General features: G+C 34.0%; 1 protein-coding gene across 1 annotated transcript in view; it reads right to left on the bottom strand.

Annotated features, from left to right (window-relative positions):
• Positions 1 to 15326: 15326 nt before the first annotated feature.
• The window catches only part of CCSER1 (coiled-coil serine rich protein 1), a 1475466-nt gene continuing 1468028 nt past the window's right edge, over positions 15327 to 22764 (bottom strand). Inside the window, exon 11 of the mRNA XM_026448057.1 lies at positions 15327 to 18664. Within this exon, the coding sequence (XP_026303842.1) occupies positions 18179 to 18664 (486 nt within the window). The 3' untranslated portion in view covers positions 15327 to 18178. The remainder of the gene's footprint in view (positions 18665 to 22764) is intronic.

The following is a 22764-nucleotide window of genomic DNA, read 5'->3' as shown; positions in this document are numbered from 1 at the left end:
GGTTTCACTTTGTTTATAAATATTTGTGTTTCATATATCTATATATATATCTCTTCTCAGATTTGGACAATTTTTGGCCATTATTTCATTAAGTAAGTTTTCTGCCTTTTTTAAAATTCTTCCCTTTTTTATTGTTCCCAGTATGCATATATTGGGGCATATGATGATGTTCCATATATCCCATAGACTTTCTTCACTCTTTCACATTCTTTTCCCTTTCTATTATTTTTGTTTGTTACATTTTTTTTGTTTGTTTATTTCTCTTACTAATTTAAAGTGATATGTCTTTAACTTCACAGACTCTTTGTTCTGATGGTTGATCTTCTCTATTGCATTTTATATCATTCATTTATTCTTTAGCTCCAGAATTTCTGTTTGATTCTTTTTTTTCTCTCTTTTGTTGCCCTTATTTTTTCCATGCATTCTTTTCCTGAGCTGTCTATCTGCACTCTCCTGCAGCTCTCTGTACTTTATTAAAAAAATATTTTGAATTTTTTGTCCAGCATTTGCAGATATTCATTTATGTGGGTTAATTACTGAAAATTATTGTTCTTCTTTGGTGGTGTCATAGTTCCTTGATTTTTATGTTTTTTTTTATTGCTTACATTGATGTCTGCACATTTGATGTCACAGTAACCTCCTCCAGATTTAATGGACAATTTTTACCTCCTTATGAGCAAAGTGAGGGTGCTGACTGAACGGGATGCAGCAGTTCTTGTTTCAGTAATGGCACAATAGTGCACTTTTTGTTAAGTTTCATCAGTGTCAACAAAAATTTGTAGATGTCTTCAGTGGCCAAGGCTGTGAATATCTGCAGCAGCATCTAGAACTGCTGGTGTCCTATTTATTTTGTTTCTTCCACAAGGGAAGTTGTGGCCAAGGGGATCCCATTTGGTGCTGGGTCTGGTTTTCAGACACACTTGCAATGGTGGTGTTACTGGTGTTTGATATGTGATCTCTGTGGAGTGGCCACAGAACTGGGGTCTGGAGTGTGAATGCACATGGAGGAAATTCAGCTCTAGGGCTCAGGCCCTTGGTGGCACTAATTCTTAAGATGCAGGAACTCCCACTGTGTCACTGGTAATGGTATGCAAGGTGGGGTTGCTTGTGGAAGAGCTAGGCAGCTGGGTTTGAAACTGTGGGCACAAGCAGATGTACAATGTTTCCAGGGTCTAGAGTACACGAGTTCCCACAGTAGCCATGGCTCCAGTGTCCTAGACACAGACCCACTCTCAGTGGCTGCAGAGTCAGAAACTGGAGGCATAGGCATGTGCAGAGTGACCTCAGAACTGGGGTCTGGAACTTGGGCACATGTAGAGAGACAGGAGCTCCAGGTATCAGAGTGCAGGCTAGTACGCTCTGGCAGTAGCTCTTATGTCTGAGGCAAAGACACTCATAGAGTGGCTACAGAGCTGGGGTCTGGGGTATGTGTGTGCAGATCCACCATGGCTTCAGAATTCATGGTGTAGCCCTAGTCCCTGGATGGTGCAATAGCAGATCATTTCTGTTGGATGGTGCAGCAGCATCTTCCTTTTTGGGGGGCCTATGCTGGTGATGATTGTTGGCTACCTCAGTTCCTAAAGCTTCCAATATCCTCTGCAGAGCACTCCATTGGAGTAGAGCTCTGTTGTGAAAGCTGTGGGGAGTCTGTGGCTTCCATAGCAGTTGTTGAGACCCTTATTGGCAATGACTGCTGGGATCCTCTGAACAACAGGTTACTGAGGACTGTGGTGGGAGCTGCCATGTGGTTGCTATGGATAGTCCCTACCCTTCTTTGTTTCTAGCTATCACTAGACATCTCAGGTATACTTATCTTCCCAGTGATCCTTTGTGTGTGGCCATTGTCCATTTTTTGGTCCATTGTGTTGGTAAAGATTCTTAATTGGATTTTCAAGACTTCCTGGGGCTAATTCTGTTTGTGGATAGCTTTCTATTTTTTTTTTCTAGGAAGATGAAGGCTAATGCCTCCTACTCTGCCATTTTTCTCACCTGTTTCATTTCTCTTTTTCCTCCTTGAACATATTACACATATCTCATATCTTTTGAAATTTTCCCACAGTTCTTGTGTGTTGTATTCAGTTTCTATGTATTCTACTTTTTTGTCTCTTTGCATTTCAGCTTGGGAAGTTCCTGTTGACTTGCTGTCATGCTCACTGATGCTCTCCTTGACTATGTCCAGTCTACTGATGAGGTCACCAAACACATTCTCTATTTCTGTTACAATGTGTTTGATTTTTAGCATTTTCTTTTGAATCTTTTCCTTTTCTTTTGGTTTCCATATCTCTGCTTACATTATCCATCTGTTCTTGAAGGTTATCTACTTACTCGACTAGAGACCTTAACATATTGATAAGTTATTTTAAATTTGTTGTCCAATAATTCCAAAATATGTGTTATATCTGTCTCATTCTGATACCTTCTTTGCCTCTTTAGACTATGTTTTTCTCTTGCCTTTAGGTATGCTTAATTTTTTTGCTGAAAGCCAAACATGATGTATCTGATAATAAAAATTAAGGTAAATAGTGTGAGGTTTTATGTTAATTTATCTAGGAGTTGGCCTGTGTTTATCGTTTTCTGTAGCTATAGGATGTAGAGGCTTAATATTCTTCTAGTCTCCTTTTTTTTTTTTTTGTCTCATTTGTTAACTTTTATTTCCTTAAGTACTTCTCTTCACAGACTCTAAATCTTGCAGCAATTTCAGCCATAATCCATTGTTATATTGGAGTCCTGTTGGTGCAGTAGTAAATTGTGAGAGTGAGGAAGCCTTCTAGAATCTTATGATAAAATCCCTGTCCTTTGTTTTAGGATCAGGACCTTCACAAGTTTATCTCAACTTGCCCTTTAGTGAGACAGAAAAGTCAGAAGGAGCTGGAATGAGAGAAATGCCCTTCCCCGAGATGGGATAAGTTTCCAGTAAAGTCTTTTCCCTGGAGGTGTAGGCTTTTGTTAAGTAGAATTCTCTGGGCATATTTTACAATTGTTATTATTCCTCTCCACTAGCCACTAACCATAGAGAGGAGGAGGTAATTCTTGGATTTTTGTCACAAGAGCCTTGTGGGTTTCCAGGATAAAAAATATTCAAAAGTGTGGGGTACTCACAAAACTGTGGTCCTGTGAGTTTCTCACTCTTACTCTAGTTCAGTATCAAACCCCAGTAGTTCATTAAAATTACTATTTAAGTGGTCATACCAGTTTATATCTTCAGTGGTGTCTTCCCTGGGTAAGGGCATCTTGGTTATGACTCTTTGGAATTGTCATTTACCATATTCCAGAGTTGTTGTTTGACTTGCAACCTAGCTCTCTTGCTCTCAGCCCAAGAAAAGTCATTGATTTTCAGATTGTTTAACTTTCTCTTGTTGTAAGGATGGGAATGATTATTTTGAATATCTTTATAAGTTGAAGCTAGAACAGAGAGTCCATCATATTTTAAAGTAGGACTTTAGTATATAACCCTTACAAATTCAATCAATTCTAAATTAGCTATGTTTTTTGTGATAAATATGGGTTAGTCATTATCAAAGCCTTTTTAAGATACCAATTGAAATAATTATGATTTTTTCTTTAATCTTTTTATTATGGATTACATTTATTTTTTGTTGATCATCTATGAACTCTTGGTATGAGCCCTATATGATTATGATAATATATTCTGTTTAACGTTAGTGCAGTTGTCTAATACTTTCTTTGGAATTATTATTGCATATTCATTAAAAAATGGGTCTATGCTGGCTGGGCACAGTGGCTCATGCCTGTAATCCCAGCACTTTGGGAGGCTGAGGCAGACGGATCACAAGGTCAGGAGTTCGATACCAGCCTTGCCAATATGGTGAAACTCTGTCTCTACTAATAATGCAAAAATTAGCCGGGTGTGGGGGTGCACATCTGTAGTCCCAGCTACTCGGGAGGCTGAGACAGGAGAATCACTTGAACCTGGGAGGCGGAGGTTGCAGTGAGCTGAGATCTGAGATTGTGCCACTGCACTCCAGCCTGGGTGACAGAGTGAGACTTCATCTCAAAAATAAATAAATAAATAAATAAATAAAAATACAAAAGAAAGAAAATGCGTCTATGACTTTCTCTTTTTATATTGTTCCTGCCCTTAGTTTTAGAAACAAGTTTGCAATAATCTTATGAGATGTGCTTGATAACCTTGAGTTCTCTAAAAATTTCTAGAATTATTGTACAATTAGGACATAAATTTTTCCTTGCAAGTTCAGTAGAACTTGCAATAAGATTATTCTTACTACAGAGCTAACCTTTTAATACTAAGTTAATCATAAGTGAATTGGCCCAGCAATTATAGCCCTAACACTCTCCCTCCTATCACGCCTGTGAATCTTATCTTCAGCAAATTTCTTAATTGCTTCCAGGAGTCAGTTTGAGAATACCATAAAATTCTTGCACATTTATACGTAATGGGGATATTCCAAATAAAAATGAAATACAGTGCCTGGTAAAGGCTGCTTCATAAGAATTGCCAAAGTCATATACATTCCTAATTGCCTGAGAACCCATGCTAATTTTGTAGAACAAAGATAGTGGAAAAAATGAATTGGATCATAAATGACCTGTAAGCTATTGTGATGTTCTTTCATATATATTATTGAAATTAATCTTTAAAGTAAACTTTTGTGGTAGAAATTATTAGCCACACTTTTACATTTCAGAAAATTTAAGATATATAGAAATCAAAAATTTTGCCAAGTTTATATAACCAGTAATGTATACAGCTGGAATTCATTGCTCTCTCAGTCTAAAGTCCATATTCAATGTCCACAGTTTTCTATGCTAGCAGGTAAAGTATTGTTAGGACAACTCATAATTGTCCTATTTTTCCATCTTAAAATTCTGCTTCAAATACAAAATGTCTGCACAGACTATTTACAAACCTTTCTTAATAACTCTGGAAGAAATGATTTTGCTCTGTTCTATGTTAATATAGAATAGCACTGTCTGATATAATAGTCATCAGTACCTCCTACTGGCTGTGTGACTTGAGACAACTTCCTAATTTTTATTGTTCCCAAAGGCAAAATAGGAATAATAATATAAATATTTACCCATAGCCTTCTTGTGAGGTTAGATTTAAAAAAATATATATATATGTAAAGTATCTAATATAGTTCCTACCTGTACAGAACATCACTCAGTAATTGTTAGGCATTATTACAATTAATAAAAATTTATTTCAGCTACTAGACAGAGCTTCTATTCACTGTGTGTATTACATATGTGTGTGTATGTATATATATATTTATATGTGTAAAACACTTAAATATAGGTCAATTATTATTTTGTTTTGCACCCTAAGTGCAGATCACACTATTTGGTAGATGGTAGGTAACCAGCATGAATGTGGGTTGCATAAACACATGAACAAACCTGATTATTCATGTAATGTGATAAAGTTAACAGAATGGTTTTATTCAGGAATACTAACGTTGTCTTTAACTTTTAAAAAGGATAGATTTTTATAGTGTAGATCATTCCTCTGAGTGACTGCAACCCTATTAATTATAAATCCTATGTTCAATTGTCATTTTGCCTACTCAAAGCATAGATTAGGAAGACGTCCAACATCAGAACTTTTAGTGGAAATTTCAGAAGTTATTATTCCTAATGTAAGCTTTAAGGATTCCATGCACATACTGAGAGAAAGCTTAATGAGAGGTAATTTATAAGACTGCTATCTCATTAAAGAACCATTGGAGAAATAGAATTGGAACACTCTGACTCTTTAAAATGCAATATAATAAATACAAATGACCAAAATCTTTGCTATTACATTTTACCTTTCTGTTAGTCGGTGAAAGCCCAACATACTGTTAAGAGACAGTGGCTTTTGGTCATTGTTATATACTATGGTACACTATAAAGTCAGTAAGTTATTGACATTTCAGCAAGCATTCTCATGAGTTTTGTTTTTAATAGATAATGAAGCAGTTTCAGAACAGGAAACATATTTTTGTGTGTATGAAACAAAACATAGTAAAAAATAAATAGCTCTGTAAAAGCTTGAAACATTTTTGTTTTAAACATGTGGTAGGCTCCCCATGTTTGGAAGCAACATTATCTTCAGCAAGATAAACATTAGTGAAACATTATGTGGTAACCAAAGAACTTGATACTAAAGATAAGATTTCATTTTTTAAACGAATACAGAAATTTCAGAAGTCTTTGTGCAAATCCTTTCATTATCAAAACAGTGTTTTAATCATTAAGTTCTAAAAAAAGAAAAAACACTCAGGAAAAATTTGAAAATTTCAGAGGTTATAGAATTTTTGATATTTTGCTAGGAATTTCTCTTAAACAGTTTTTTTCTATGATAGCATCATCAGTACTTATGGGTTGATAAACTTGGAGAAAGTCAAATACTTCAAAGAATTCCCACCTACTAGGAAGTGCAAATGATTGATTGAGTGGGTAAGTGATTGATGACGCATCTAAATTCTTATTCTGTGATAGACTCTATTTTTCAGTCTTCATGGAAATCATATAAGGTATCCCATTATTGTCCCATTTCACAGATGGAAAAATGGAGATAAAAAATGCTCCAAGGGCACACGACAAGAAATTGTCAGATGGAGTTTGAACTCAGACATTATGCTGCCTGCAACTGCTCTATTTATTGAATATTTTCATATTCATTTCTCCAACAAGGTTTAGAGCTACCGAAAATGGACATATGTGACTGTTTTAAGGGCACATTGTTTGACTAGACCATAATTCTACAATTTATGGTATTGCTTTTAAGAACAATGATACAAATCCTTTCTTTCCTAACCACATTTCCACGTTCCTTACAATTCATCAAATATCTTGGCAAAGTGTTTCATCATCTTCTACAGTTGAGTGATTCACAGTATATACATTTGAACCCATATTTCCAATAAGGTAGACAGTTCCTTTCCAAGAAGTATTTGTACAACATCCTTTGAAAGATTAGTATAAGCCTCTTTAGGATGAAACCGAATTGCATATTTACAATAACTTCAATTTTACCTCGAATGCAACAGTGTGATTGCCCAGAGCTATGTAATGAGTTTACCCGTCATATGAATGAGTGATTTTAATGGCTTCATGAGTTTCTGGGCTTCGTTATGAAAAGATTCTTATAAAACCCTCCACATTCAGCTCTTGTGTCTGAAAGGATGGGCTGATGTTATTCTCACTGAATAATCAGATGTTAGTTTGTCTCAGTTGATCTGGAAATATCCTGCATTGACTTCCTGTGTTCTACTAATATTTTCTTTTTTTTTTTTTTTAAGTCTGGGACACAGATTCACTTAGACTTTATTATCACCAGATTTAAAAATTATGGCAAGGCATAAAAATAATTACCAGCCTTGGTCTACAACTTTCACAATGACTCAAACATATTAACCTATGTCAGTACGAAATAACATGATGTCTGGGATTTGTTTTACAATACATTTAAAAGAGCATGAAAGATAGATGAAGCAAATATGGCAATTTCTAAAGTATTTTTGCCAGTGGGTGATGAATATTTTGGATCCATTGAACCATTCTCTTTACTTTTTGCCTATTTTCATAAGCTCAAAAATGGCTCAGAAGATAAAGTATCATTAGTGAAATTTCCTATATTTCATTCTTCATGGGTATGTTTCTTTTTCAGATACAAATATTCCAAATTCAAAAATTCAAAATTCAATACCTTCAGTGTTTTTTGCCAGTTAGTATAGCATTTTTTTTTATTTTTTTATTTATTTTTTATTATACTTTAAGTTCTAGGGTACATGTGCATAACGTGCAGGTTTGTTACATATGTATACATGTGCCATGTTGGTGTGCTGCACCCATCAACTCGTCAGCACCCATCAATTCATCATTTATATCAGGTATAACTCCCCAATGCAATCCCTCCCCCCTCCCCCCTCCCCATGATAGGCCCCATTGTGTGATGTTCCCCTTCCCGAGTCCAAGTGAGCTCATTGTTCAGTTCCCACCTATGAGTGAGAACGTGCGGTGTTTGGTTTTCTCTTCTTGTGATAGTTTGCTAAGAATGATGGTTTCCAGCTGCATCCATGTCCCTACAAAGGACGCAAACTCATCCTTTTTTATGGCTGCATAGTATTCCATGGTGTATATGTGCCACATTTTCTTAATCCAGTCTGTCACTGATGGACATTTGGGTTGATTCCAAGTCTTTGCTATTGTGAATAGTGCCGCAATAAACATACGTGTGCGTGTGTCTTTGTAGTAGCATAATTTATAATCCTTTGGGTATATACCCAGTAGTGGGATGGCTGGGTCATATGGTACATCTAGTTCTAGATCTTTGAGGAGTTGCCATACTGTTTTCCTTAATGGTTGAACTAGTTTACAATCCCACCAACAGTGTAAAAGTGTTCCTATTTCTCCACATCCTCTCCAACACCTGTTGTTTCCTGATTTTTTAATGATTGCCATTCTAACTGGTGTGAGATGGTATCTCATTGTGGTTTTGATTTGCATTTCTCTGATGGCCAGTGATGATGAGCATTTTTTCATGTGTCTGTTGGCTGTATGAATGTCTTCTTTTGAGAAATGTCTGTTCATATCCTTTCCCCACTTTTGGATGGGGTTGTTTTTTTCTTGTATATTTGTTTGAGTTCTTTGTAGATTCTGGAAATTAGCCCTTTGTCAGATGAGTAGATTGCAAAAATTTTCTCCCATTCTGTAGGTTGCCTGTTCACTCTGATGGTAGTTTCTTTTGCTGTGCAGAAGCTCTTTAGTTTAATGAGATCCCATTTGTCAATTTTGGCTTTTGCTGCCGTTGCTTTTGGTGTTTTAGACATGAAGTCCTTGCCCATGCCTATGTCCTGAATGGTACTACCTAGATTTTCTTCTAGGGTTTTTATGGTATTAGGTCTAACATTTAAGTCTCTAATCCATCTTGAATTAATCTTCGTATAAGGAGTAAGGAAAGGATCCAGTTTCAGCTTTCTACTTATGGCTAGCCAATTTTCCCAGCACCATTTATTAAATAGGGAATCCTTTCCCCATTTCTTGTTTTTGTCAGGTTTGTCAAAGATCAGATGGTTGTAGATGTGTGGCATTATTTCTGAGGACTCTGTTCTGTTCCATTGGTCTATATCTCTGTTTTGGTACCAGTACAGGATATCATCCAGGAGAACTTCCCCAACCTAGCAGGGCAGGCCAACATTCAAATTCAGGAAATACAGAGAACACCACAAAAATACTCCTCCAGAAGAGCAACTCCAAGACACATAATTGCCAGATTCACCAAAGTTGAAATGAAGGAAAAAATCTTAAGGGCAGCCAGAGAGAAAGGTCGGGTTACCCACAAAGGGAAGCCCATCAGATTGACAGCAGATCTGTCGGCAGAAACTCTACAAGCCAGAAGAGAGTGGGGGCCAATATTCAACGTTCTTAAAGAAAAGAATTTTAAACCCAGAATTTCATATCCAGCCAAACTAATATTTTTAATTGGCTCTGACTTTCACATTCCAATTCGGAATTGAATTTCAACAACATCTGTTATAATCTCACTGGACAACATCTAGTCTTAGGTGATTATAAATGCCACTCTTCATTTTACTTTCTACATGAACAACAATCCTTGAATTTATGGCTTAAAATATTTAAATTTGCAGCTTTTGGAGACATGAAAGCCTCTGCAAATGAGCCATATTTTCTTTTCTTTTCATTTTTTTTTTTTTTTTTTTTTTTTTTTTTTTTGAGATCAGGTCTCTTTCGGTTGCCCAGGCCAGAGTGTAGTCATGCAATCTCGGCTCACTGCCACCTGGACTTTCTGGGCTCTGGCAATGCTCCTGACTCAACTTCCCGAGTTGCTGGGATTAGAGGTGTATGTCACCACACCTGGCTAATTTTTTTTTTTTTTTTTTTCTTTATAGAGATGAGGTCTCTCCATGTTGCCCAGGCCCAGCCATGTTCTCTTTACCAATATAATATTCTCACGATAGAACTTAAAAACAAAACAGTGATGATGACTGATAAGATGGTGCTACAGCTTTATCAAATCAACTTAAGTGGTATTTGTTTGGGTCTAAAGATGTCAGGTCCACTCTTAAGCCATCTGGTCTCGTTGTATGAAGATAAAACTTTTGCCAGCATATGACCTAATATATCCAATATAGACTCTTTAAAATCAGCCATTTAGTTGAAAAATGATAGCAGCTCAAATTTAGAGATTATGGTCATGTTTCATTCTTCACCAGAAGAATTAAAGACTGCATTTACATGTATATTTTCCTTTCTTTCCAGCTCTTCTTTAATGGAAAATATATAATGTTGGGTCCACAGAATTCAGAAGCACCTCTTAACATCTTATTGTTTTGATATTTGTTTTTAGATTTTGGTCATATGACTACCAGTGTAATATAAGTAGTGTTCATATGACTACCAGTGTAATATAAGTAGTGTTTTAAAATAAAGCAACATTCTTTCTTATTGTCAAATTTTAGGTACAGGCCTACAAATGAAACTAAATCAAACATTACACATGGATAAAGTAATAACTCAGATTAACTTCTGTGTAAAAGTTGGTTCTCACTTTTCACAGACATCTTCTGAAAAATGATTATAACCTTAAATCTCCCTTAAACTGCAATATTCACTTGTGTCATTTCTGTACATAAAATGCTATGATACCTGTTCAACTGATAATATCACTACAAATGTCAAAGCATTTGCTATATTAGAGAGGAAAGAATCATAAAAGGGAATGAGATATGCAAGAGTCATTTAAAATAAGATAAAAAATGAGGATAATTGAAAGAATATATAAATAGTAAGGACTAGATACATCAATATTTCATTTTAAACATTTTAAAATTACTGTTTCATGACTGAAATTTAAGTGGGAAATATCTACATAATTAATCTGCAAAAATGCTGATTGATTAAAATTATAATCAAAAGGTTTTTAAAATATACCAGTAAATTCTAGAAATAGAGTTTATGAGTTCTTATAAAGTCTTCAAAATAACTCTAAAGTTTAACACCTTCAGTAATATAATAGAAAAAACATATACATTGCTTATTGATATGCTTTATAGAAAATAAAGTTTACAATTAAAAAGAATTATTTCTATCATCAGGAAAATGGCTTGATTCTTAAACCATAACATTAAATATAAATTATAAAATATACCATAATGCTTTGTTTCAGCTTATTTAAATTGCATTATATGAAAGTACACTGCAGAAGAACACTATTTACTGTGAAGTTGTGAGGCCCTGTAAACACAAGATGTTGGAGTGTACTTTCAAGGCATTGCAGGAGCATTTTAACTGCATGTTCTTCCCTATTGGCCAGTTTGGATGCCAAATGGATGCATATACGTGTATCATTTTGAATGCTTCAGTAACTGTACTAAATTATCCATCTTATACTAATTTTTAAAACTGAAAGTGTGTGTGTGTGTGTGTGTGTTGACAACGACAGGGAATTTAGGGGAAAAAATGCATTTTTGTGCTGTCACAGCGTTTCTTAAAGTACAAAGTCAAAATGTTGTGAAATGTATTTTGAATTTTGAATTGTAATGAGTTTTAATAAATGAAGATAAAAACAGTATAGTATTTTTATACTATGGTATAGATCTATTGACATTAAATATAGCAATATATTCTTCTAATGGTCCCTGGAGACCTTTGCACAGTATTGCTATATATCAGAAATTTAAAAAACCCTGATGGTGAGGAAAGTAGAAATATAAATTGTGTCAACTAGCTGATGAAATAAGTGGCTGATTTGTCACTTTCCAATTGTCACGACCCTCAAGAACCTAGAAGTAAATCACAATGCTTTATGCCCAATATGAATGCATGTGTAACTCAATCTATCATCAAGACAAGTTCAAAACAAATTAATTTCATATTGAAAGCAGTCAGGTACCACACAACTAATTTGTTGTTTTAACATTTATTATGAGCAGGAAATATGCATATTTTTCTAATCACCATGCTTAAATACATCAACCTTTTCTTAGCATATTAACCAAATTAAGAAATTTTCATTAAATAAAATCACTATTGTTAGGAGATCAAGAGCCACAAAAAAAAAATTATACTATTGCATTCCATATTGCTAAAAATTGTAATTTCCAGGGTAATTTTCTATTTATTATCTTTCTCACTAATTTTTTAGAGTTTTAGAGATGACGAATAAAAAGAACACTAATGTTAATAATCTCAAACCCATATATCTAAGAATATATCATATAGGGTGTATTTTTTCCTTAAAAATAGGGTCTAACTGAGATAATATTCCATTCTCTTATATTCTATTTTGGAAGAGAGAATTCATGACAGGATTACATCTTATTCGGACATTATTTTGGTATATATAATTGACTACAAAATAAAATACATTTTATTTAAAAATTTTGGACAAGTAAATTTGTATTCTTCATTTCAATTCCTTCTGTATAATTAAGCAAATTCTAAATCAGCTGTAATTTTGTTCCTAGATAGGAATATCTAAAATATTTTTGTAAATATCTTGTTTTTTAAGCATGTATAAGGCAATACAAACAGGAATTTGATGATGTCTGTATCAATGTCCTATGAAGAAAAGATAAGAGAATCTGATAGCTAGTTTATTTTTCATTTACTGTATGCTTTCCTTTTGTTAGACACTTCATTGGCCTGCTACTTTAAAAAATATAAAATCATTTCTTAGTATTTTTTCCAATTCCTTTCAAGGGAAGAAAATTAGAATGTCAGTTTTTCTGGGAGGTAACCTTGAAATAGAAGAGATGTCCTCTCAAAATTCTGTGTTTATTAAACTAAACGTCAATAACTGTTTTAAAACTGTTTTTCAATGTGCAGTATTTTGATTTCCTAAAATAGATCATTGCTTAAATTTTTGTCCCTAGCAATATCAATGGAAATTTAGAAGTAAAGGAGACTGAAGCAGCACATATTTGCTTAAATCACTCTGCCTCCTTAGGAGAGCTCCTACTCTGGAGATCAGCATGATATAAATGGAAAGTTCAAGGGTTATTAAATCCAGTTTAATTAAAAATGCATGTTGTGTGTCCTGGGAAAATTACCTAATGTCTCTGATCTAATCTACAAAAGAATAAAACAACAATTACCTAACTAGTTATTGAAGTATGTGATTAGAGAAGTGGGCTTTTTGACCTGAAAATGAGTGCTATAAACTAAAGTTTTATATCCCCCCCAAATTCATATGTTGAAGCCTTAATCCCCAGTGTGATGGTGCTTCAAGTTGGGGCCCTTGGGAAGTAATTAGGTTTAGATGAGATTATGAGGGTGGGTCCCCCATGATGAAATGATTGCAGTTATTAGAAGAGGAAGAGGCCAGAGCTCTTTCTCCCCCATGCAAACCAGGAAGCAGATCCTCACCAATAATTTATTCGGCCCCACCCTAATCTTAGACTTCCTAGTCTCCAGAACTGTGACACAAATAACTGCTGTTTAGCTGCCTAGTCCATGGTATTTTGCTATAGCAACCTGAGTTTACTAAAGAGGTAATGTTTGGAAAGAATGATAGATGTAGGATGTTCCTCTTCTTGAATTTTATGTTCAAGTGGAAGAAGTATGTAAGTTGTATTAAATTGGAGAAGTTAATGAGGCTACACTGAAAATGCTCTAGAAAGAACCATGGTATCCCATATTCTACATCACTTACTCAAATGGAAGGAACCTACTCTCTATTAATGATTTTTATTTCACCTTAATTATTTGTAGGAAATTCTCCACATCTTAAACAGAGTGAACTGCCTTCATTCTTTTCCATAGATAATTCAACTACAGAGTGTTATCGTTTAATTTTTTGGTTTCGGGCTGCGTGCCTTGGAAATAGAACTGGGTTCTTAACGAGATCCAGTGTATTGTAAATAAATAGTTCATAGGTATGTATGCAGTTTAACATGGTGAAACAACATGTTGGCACAGAACAAGATTTCAAAAATAAACATTTGGCAATGATGAATATTATTAGAGAATAGAGTTTCTTTGTTTGGTTGCTCCATTGACTGTTTGCTTTTATACTGCAGTGTAATTCAGCTTTTTAAAAAGATGACCAGTCTTAACTGAAATCAGCTTTTTATAAGAACCAAAACTAGTTTGTATTTTATATTAAGCCTTCCACAGCCTAGAGTTGTCATGATAAAGTTAGCACATGGGAAACAAACAAGTAATGTTTTAAAAAGTTTAAACTCCAGGAGAGGTAAATTTCCCAAGAATATTACGTGTGATTGAAATATTTCTTATACAAAAATATATATATATATATATGCGTATGAAAATACATAACAGGACGTGATAATAATGCCTAAATAAAGTCAAGTCTTAGATAGCAATAAAAATCCTGGTATAAATGAATGGGTGCTACATTTGAGCTAATATTATCAGTGAGGGAAAAATTTCTGGTCATGGGGCATGTGATTCAGTAACATGAATGGCAATCATAGATATCATCTTCACATGTATTGCCCTTTCTTTTCTACTTTTATCTATGTGTATGTGGGTCAACTGAATATTAGGGTTATTTTGAAACACTTCCTTCTATAGTTGTTTAGAAAGTTAAATTCTGTATGTGAAAAAGTGGAAAAAATTTAGATTTAATTATGAAATTATGCTAAGTATTCCAAGTTACCCAGTGCTATGGGTTACTATTTCTTGATAATGAGAAGTTGATGCTGACGAATGATGTGGAGAGATAATACTAACCATTCAACAAACTGTTCCTACTGTTTAATCAACAACTAAGTTACCAAGAAAGTTCTTGAGAGGGCTAGTGGAATGTAATCATTTATCCTGGACATGTGGATCTTAAATATATCCTAATAATTTTTAAAAAACTTTTTCTGGAGAGGGGTGTATGGCTATTATCTCTATTAAACAAGACAAATTAAACAAAACAAAATGTGGAATTTCCTATGAATTCAATGAGAGGTCAACATTCAGGAAATAATGACAATGGCTTAGGATTAAATCTTGGAAAACATAAGGGGAAGCGCCCAGGTCATAAACCCAGATTAATCATGAAAATCTTTGTAAACATTTGAAGTTGGGCAACTATGCCTACAAATTAATATTGGCTTACTATTTTATTTTCATGTCAATCATTAGGTAACAAAAATAACTTGAACAACATGTGGCTCCAGGTTTTACCCTGACCATATTGATAGTGGTAGATTCACATCTTTAGCATTGCAGCGACAGTTTCATGTTGTGATTTGAACAAAGACTATGGTGCTCCAAAGAAGCAGAAATAATTCGAGAGAGAATTCATAGTTTTGTGGTGACTCTCTTAACATATAATTTTATGGAAAAAAATCACTGAGTTCATAGAAATACAGTTTTATGTTCCAATAATTATAAAAATGGGAACAGTTTATTTCAGGTGGAAACAGCTTTTCTTCAAAGTATTTCTCTTCCTAAGTGTTCCTTTAAAACACATTCTAAATTCAGAAGAGACAGTTTGCAGCAGAAATTTTACAGGGTTATTTAGGCTTAGCTACACATACACATGCACAAAAGAAAGAGGAATGAAAAGAAAAGACCACTGCTTCCATCAGAAAAACAAGCATTTTTCCCCCTGGTGTCATGTCTTTGGATATGTACCGCCTTGGAGAAATGTATAAATCATTTTTATACATGGAACTGTCTTAGAAAACTAGAGATTTTAGTACAAAGAAATCAATTCACTGAAAGAATGCCCACATGCCATTGTTATGTTCCTATATATACACAAGAGGAACTGACAAAGAACCCCTGCTTTACAGTTACTGATGTACATTAGCATAGTGGGCTTACACCTTCTCCAGGCCTGAGTTACACTTAGTATTACAAATAATATTATAACAATGCTGAAAATACTGATACAAAACAGCTTTAAGATGATATTTCCAAAAAATACCCTTCCTTTAAAATCGAACTGTTTAATCCAGGTTTTCTTTTGAATGATTCAGCTTTAAAAAAGATTTTTCAAGAAAATACTAGCGTTTAAAACATCTCTTAAAATGTCTATTAAATGACAGATCTTCTTTAAATAGATTATTTTTATAAAGTATAATTCAAAAGTCTATCTTCCAGGAAAACAAAACTATCAACTCCAAAAGTCCAAATCAAAAACATTATTTGTGATACATAGTTCTTCCATATCCTGGGAAAAAATCCTTGATTATTTTATCATGCTTATTTATTTACAGATTTAAAATACTCTAGCAACAGACACCAACATTTAGGACAAATCAAGCTGAATTCCACAATTAATAATCATCATTTTTCTATTTTCCTATCATTTCTTAAATATTGCCCAGCCCAAAGTGTATATCTGCATGAACATTATAGCTTCCAAAGTATGGTGGGAACTTTAGATAGCAATCTCTTTAAGTCAAGCAATTTGCAGTGTGTATTGTTCTCTTTTGGCAGAACTACAAACACGCAAAGAAAGAAAGCATTTGGCAAACGTCTGCCTTGATGCACATGTGTGTTTCTTTGGAAAACCAAAATTATAAGCACAACACATCAACTAGACTCCTTACTTTATCAGTTCCAATCAAAGTTTGCAAATGTATCAAAGTTCAGTAGTTAAAGCTCAGGAGTGGGGTGTCTAATGGCTTTTCCCGAAAGCACAGAGCACAAATATATTTTTATAATAGGAGATGCACTTTGCACATAGCTTTAATTTAAGCAAGTTGTCAGATGCCATGCTAAAACTATCTCAATTTCCCTTTATTCATCTTGCTTGTGCACGCTGACAGATTCTGTCTGTTAGAAAATGCAAGGGAAACAGATCATGCAGTAGGTATGACAGTTTCAATTTGCATGAACTATGGCTAATGTGGATATACTTAACAGCTCTGATGTGTATAAGAAAACTGCAGCCTTGATTCCTATTAGTCTTTTAAAAATTATGTATTTATGTATTTAATTGTACTCTTTGATTCTGCTCTGCTACTAAACATGATGGAATTATCCACAGATCAATTCATATATTGATCTATCTCATGTGCACATAAGTATATAAGACATTATAACATATTTGGGTCTTAATTGTCAATGAGAAATATTTGCCATCAAATGGGTTTTAAATATTCCTGTTAGAAGCTGATTTCTAAGATCAAATTGCCAATGTTCATATTTACTTTACCTTTTGTTCTAATTCTAGATTTCTGCATAGTCAGAATATTGTATGCTGGCTACTAAAACACCCAACTTTCTGTTCCTCCATTCATAAAATTATAGATATGGGTTGATGTACATAAACCAAAATTGGATCTACATAAAAAAAAGAACATTTTAAAAAATAAGGAAAGTAAAGAAAAAGAATAATTTTCTTAGGATGTTTCATCCTTGAAATTTTGAAAAAATGCCATGACAGTGGCTCAAAGAATATAGCATGTCAGTCTTTATGCATCATTTGACAAAATTTGATCAACTTTATCACCTTGTGTTATGTTACGGTACTTCAACATCAATAACAAAAACTAAAAGCAAAATTTTTCAAAGATCAGAGCTGTCATTCTCTATTTGGCTAGCAATTACTCTGTCTGAAATCCTTTGTGAACTAGCATGAACTAAATGTTTAAAGGAAAAAAATATACAGCCACTTCCCCCTTACTAGCATCACAAGATGAGCTTGAATGTATGTAATAGAGACAGACACATCTCTAGGTCACATGCAAGCAAGCCACATTCTTCAAATAAATATACCACCAAATATAAGACGTTAACAGTCTTCCTTTTTCCTCCTTCTATTAACTATGTAATTTAAAATTCTTTATAATTCCTTTATCTATTGTTCATCAGGTCTACTTTTATAGTAACACCATTAACAGTGAACGGATTGCTATTTGATATTATCTTCTGAAACCTTAATGCATATCAGTAAGTGATAGAGGTAAAAAATCAATAAATTATGAACTATATAAACGATCATGATGGTCCCATTTATTATACACATATGTAGTAAAGTCTTCAAGGCAATTCAACCTAGTTCAATTAACATGCTCAAACTTTCACCCTTGGAGAAAAAAAAAAAAAAAAAAAACACAACACAAGTATTTGTTTATGATTAAGAAAAAAAATCCAACAACACAAGTCTTTGTTTATAACTAAAATGTAAGAAAAAACACATGAAAATTTTAATATGAACTATGCACGAGAAACACTAACCATCTTTATCCTACCCAAAGACGGGAATAGGGTGATTTAATTACCCATCCTGCTGGCCTAGGGTCTGCAGCTCAGTGCTGTGTAAATTGTGATGGAGAAACACATTCTTCCTGCTGTACATATGTAAAGAGATTGGCCCTCTGGGTGGCTGTCCAAACCTGCCTGTAAAGGTCGAATGCTGTCGGGCCATAGCAACTTGGTCCTTTGGTTTCTCTAAGAACGTGGAGAGCCCTTCTGTCTTAGCTGTTGGCTTCAGAGAGCTCTGCCCAACCGTGGCCCGTAAGTTCTGTGTAACCTCTGAAGTGAGGGTTTCATAAGTTCCTCTTGAATGTTTGATAACTTCTGCTAGTTCCTTGTCCTTCAGGAAATTACTTAAACATAGACTTGGGAGTTGACAGGTCTTGTTTTTGTAAGGGCTTGTCTGGTCTGCTGCCGAATACCTAAAACGGTCCTCGGTGGGAGTATGCATTGCTTTTCTGTCCCTTGTGCTGAGATTTTGGCTCACAATTCGATTTCGATATGTAGCCTATGGTAAGACACAGAAAGAAAAAGACGTCTTTAAAAAACACTTTCATACATACATACAATACAGAGTGGTATTTATACATTTGTGTCTGAACCCCTAAATTTTCAATGAGGTTTATAAAATTATCAATACAATTATCCATGGGATTAAATTTTCCAGTGCAATACTATTACAGATAGTGATTAAATGGTTAATTTACTCTAAAAGGCACTTTGATATTTGTTTATCTAATTTATTAAATTTGAATTATATAGCTTCACAGAAAATACAGATTATTTTATTAAGTAAAAGGTGGAAGATATATTTGATCTGAAGAGATACCAGGGTATGAAAATACAGATTATTTTAATAAGTGATGAATATAGACATATGAGGCCTTTAGTTTTTGTTGGCTTAATATGCTATAGTTATTTAAATATATGACAAGAGAGTTTATAGAATTATCAGTATCATGATTTGTATCACCAAAGTCATAAGCGAGAAATTAAGGGAACTGAAAACACCCAAATAACTACAATAACTTAAGAACACCAATAGAATTTCAATACATGGTTCATTTAGACTTTTGGATGCAATTTGTTAATCAATATCAGGTCCACAAGTCCATACCCCCTTCTTGCTCATAAGAATTTTATACTCTAGTAATAAAAACAAGGCATAGTTCATTGAATCATGCTTTGAAGAAGCAAAGGTTACAAGCTAGCACCCATATTCCTCCTGAAGAGAGTACTATGTTTGTGTAGAAAAACACATTGAGGTAAAAACTGAGACTGGCTGGCTTAATTGTTCTGCTTGCAAAAATATGAAGGATTTATTGTTGCTACACAGAAGGAGGATAAAAATAAAGAGAAATAGACAAGGGAGAAGAGAGAAGAGCACTATAGACAGCAGCAGGCTCATCTGCTTATTTAGCCATCATCACTTTTTGGTTTGATTAATATTACTTATATGAATATTACTAATTTGGCATAATATCAAACCAAATAAAGCGAAACTTGATTCTCAACTGTGAAACTCATTCTTCCCCAACGATTTCCCTTCTCGGTAAATGGCACCACATTTAGGCCAACACTTGAAAATGTTTCTTTTCTCTCTTTTCTTCATACCCCTTAATATCAGGTCCTTGCTATTTACAAAATGTAATCTTAAGTCATCCATTTCTCTTCATTTCTACTCTTTCTTCCTGACACAATTGCCTGTGTCAGGCAAGAAATGGATGACACATATTAACCATTTAATAAATATTTGCTGAATAAAGTTTATTTGAGATAATACATAATATTTATTGCATGTGTCTTATATTTCAAACACTCTGCTATTGCTCTTATATATTCACTCTTCACAAGAGCCTTTTGAGGTAGCTTCTTTTATTTCCATTATTATACAGATTGGAAGATTGTAGCACAGAGTTTGATTTTATCCTAAGCTACTTTAGGACAGGCCATCTGCTTGATTATCTACCAGTTCCTTCTTCCTCTAGTATTTCCATGGGAATTTTTCAAAACTTCATCACATTTTTCTAAAATTAATTACATGCAAAAAAATGGTGTAATATGAGCTAATGCCTCAAAATGATTACTATTGAAATAAATCTCCCTCCTTTTCTTTTCTACCAAACAAAGACCCACCTAGGGCGTACTTATACTCAGTGATTTCAGAGGGAAGGATTTTGCTACCCAGGCCTTTCCTTTTTATTGTCTTGATGTTTGTGATGTCATCTTTACTTATTTATATTTTCGTGATAAGCTACTTACAGCAGACCACCTCTGTGACTTCTAATATGCTGTTTTAACTTTTCCTTAGATTTAGAGTAGACATAAGTAGGCTGGTAATTTGGTGTAGAAAGGAAATATTGTAAGACTCACAAGAGATGCCTCAGACTTTTTAGGAGTAAAGGGAATAAACTATTTTGATTCAATTTTTGTCATTTGGGAACTTGTCTAGCTCACTTTCTTCCTCTTGGCTCTTTTTCAATACTCTAGGCTAAGGACCTATTAGAAATGTGATCTTTTATTTTTTCTCCATCCCTGTAAACTTACATGTTATTTAACTGTTACCCACCAACCTCCAAATCAACCTTGTGCTCAATATCTGTGGCCAAATGTTAGACATATCATGGGTGCTGCTTATGAAATATTGTGGAAAAAATTGGGGGTGAACACAACATTAATGAGTCCATAATGATAACACCAGTGGTTACGTTTCTTTTTCATTTCTATTTCAACAGATGCTGCCTAGGAAAGTAAAAATCGTAGGTGTAGACTTCATTTCCATTATTGTAAGATTACCTTTGAGGGAATATTCATTGTTTTCTTTATGTGATTATTTTAATTCTCCTGGCATATTACATAAAATTGAATATACAGTTTTAAAAAGACATATTGAAAAGGATCAAATAACTCAGTCACACAGGCAGCCTCAGCACCCCTTCTCTGGTACAATATCTGGTAATTAGACGGCACATGTGGATTTACTATCAAAAGAAGCAAGATGGGAATTCCTACTCTCAGTTTTTAAAGGAAAATACACATTTAAATCAAGCATTTATGTTTATTTGGCATAGTTTGTTTTTGACATGTTAGTTTTTTTGCTCTTGGTTTTTATTTGTTTTTTTAAGTTCTCTGTGATGTTTACCATTAGCTACAAAGCTCATACTGTACATAGGAGATTGCACTGTGTAGGGGTTAATAGTATGGGTTTGGTCAGATATATATGAATTCATTTATTCTTGTGATAAATATTTATTGGACACACTGAGGACAAGGTGCTACATACATGATGCAAAATAGTGCTGTTCATATAAGACCCAAATGCTACCTTAATTAAGTCAGCTTCAAGTCAGACACTTTCTGGTTTAGTGAACATGGCAAGTTACGTAAGCTTCCTAAGCTGCCAAATTCCTCATCTAAGAAATGAAGTTTTATATTTATATCCATATCTTCATAAAGGATTATTATAAATATTTAACGATCTGCTTGATTATAAAATGCCTAATATACCTGGAATGTAGTTACCTTAATCACAACAACAATAATCATCATCATCACAGTAACTATATAATGTAACTAATAGAGCTTGAAACTACTTTGAGATGTATTTATTTCATCCTTTAGAAGCTAATCACTTGGAACACTTTTATCTCTATTTTAAAAAGCAAAGTCATTTTCTCTAGAAAATTCAAGTAATTTTGTATTTATTGTTGTAGTTTGGATCCACAGACCACAGACTCTCAGACAGATATTTGTAAGAAATGTATTGTGGAGTGTTCTTAGGCCAACAACTAGGTAGAATGAAGAAAGCAGAGTCAGGCAGAGTGAGAAATTAAATTCTGTGCAATTACACTAGCTCAACTGATCACACAGTGAGGTCTGAATTTGGGATGGTTCTTAATAGTTGTCTCCAATTCAGGCAAGTGGGTAGGAGTCTTATATCCCATCATCCAGTTATTGGACTTGGCAGGCCCTGGGAGGGGCTATAGTATTGGGTGGGTGAGTAGGTTTTTTTGGTTTTGCTTTTTTTTTTTTTTTTAAGCAAGGAAATTCTTGGAGAGAAATTTACTTGAGAAGTATCACTTGCCAACACTCTCAGCAACAGAAAAAATAGACTTCAGTCTTGAAAGTGTATTTGTTTGAGGCAGAGAAAGGGAAAAGTAGGAGGCATATCATACCATCCACTACACTAATTATCCTATTGTGTGTTTAATATATTACAGGACAATTTGAGCTAATAGAAATAACACTGAACCTCGAGCCAAAACCTTGGTTGTGCTACGGTTGAACTGTGTAACATGGAATGAAGAATAAATTAATTATTCTGGGCTTCAGTTTCTAAGTCCATTGAATCAAGTGAATAAAATGTAAGACAATATAATTTAGATCTTGAAGAAACTCTAACATATTTAGTTGCTTTCCAATTCTAAAATTGTAGGTTTAAAATATATATTTTATGCTACATGTTTTGGAATATGTTTAGAAATACATAGGAAATGTCCTCTTGACACAAAATATTAAAATATATTTTGGCATATATATTTGGATCGGGAGGATGGGAATCTAGATAGATAGATAGATAGATAGATAGATAGATAGATAGATAGATAG

Source organism: Piliocolobus tephrosceles, chromosome 3, assembly GCF_002776525.5.
Source record: "Piliocolobus tephrosceles isolate RC106 chromosome 3, ASM277652v3, whole genome shotgun sequence".
Classification (NCBI taxonomy): Eukaryota; Metazoa; Chordata; class Mammalia; order Primates; family Cercopithecidae; genus Piliocolobus; species Piliocolobus tephrosceles.
This window is presented reverse-complemented; position numbering and strand designations above follow the sequence as displayed.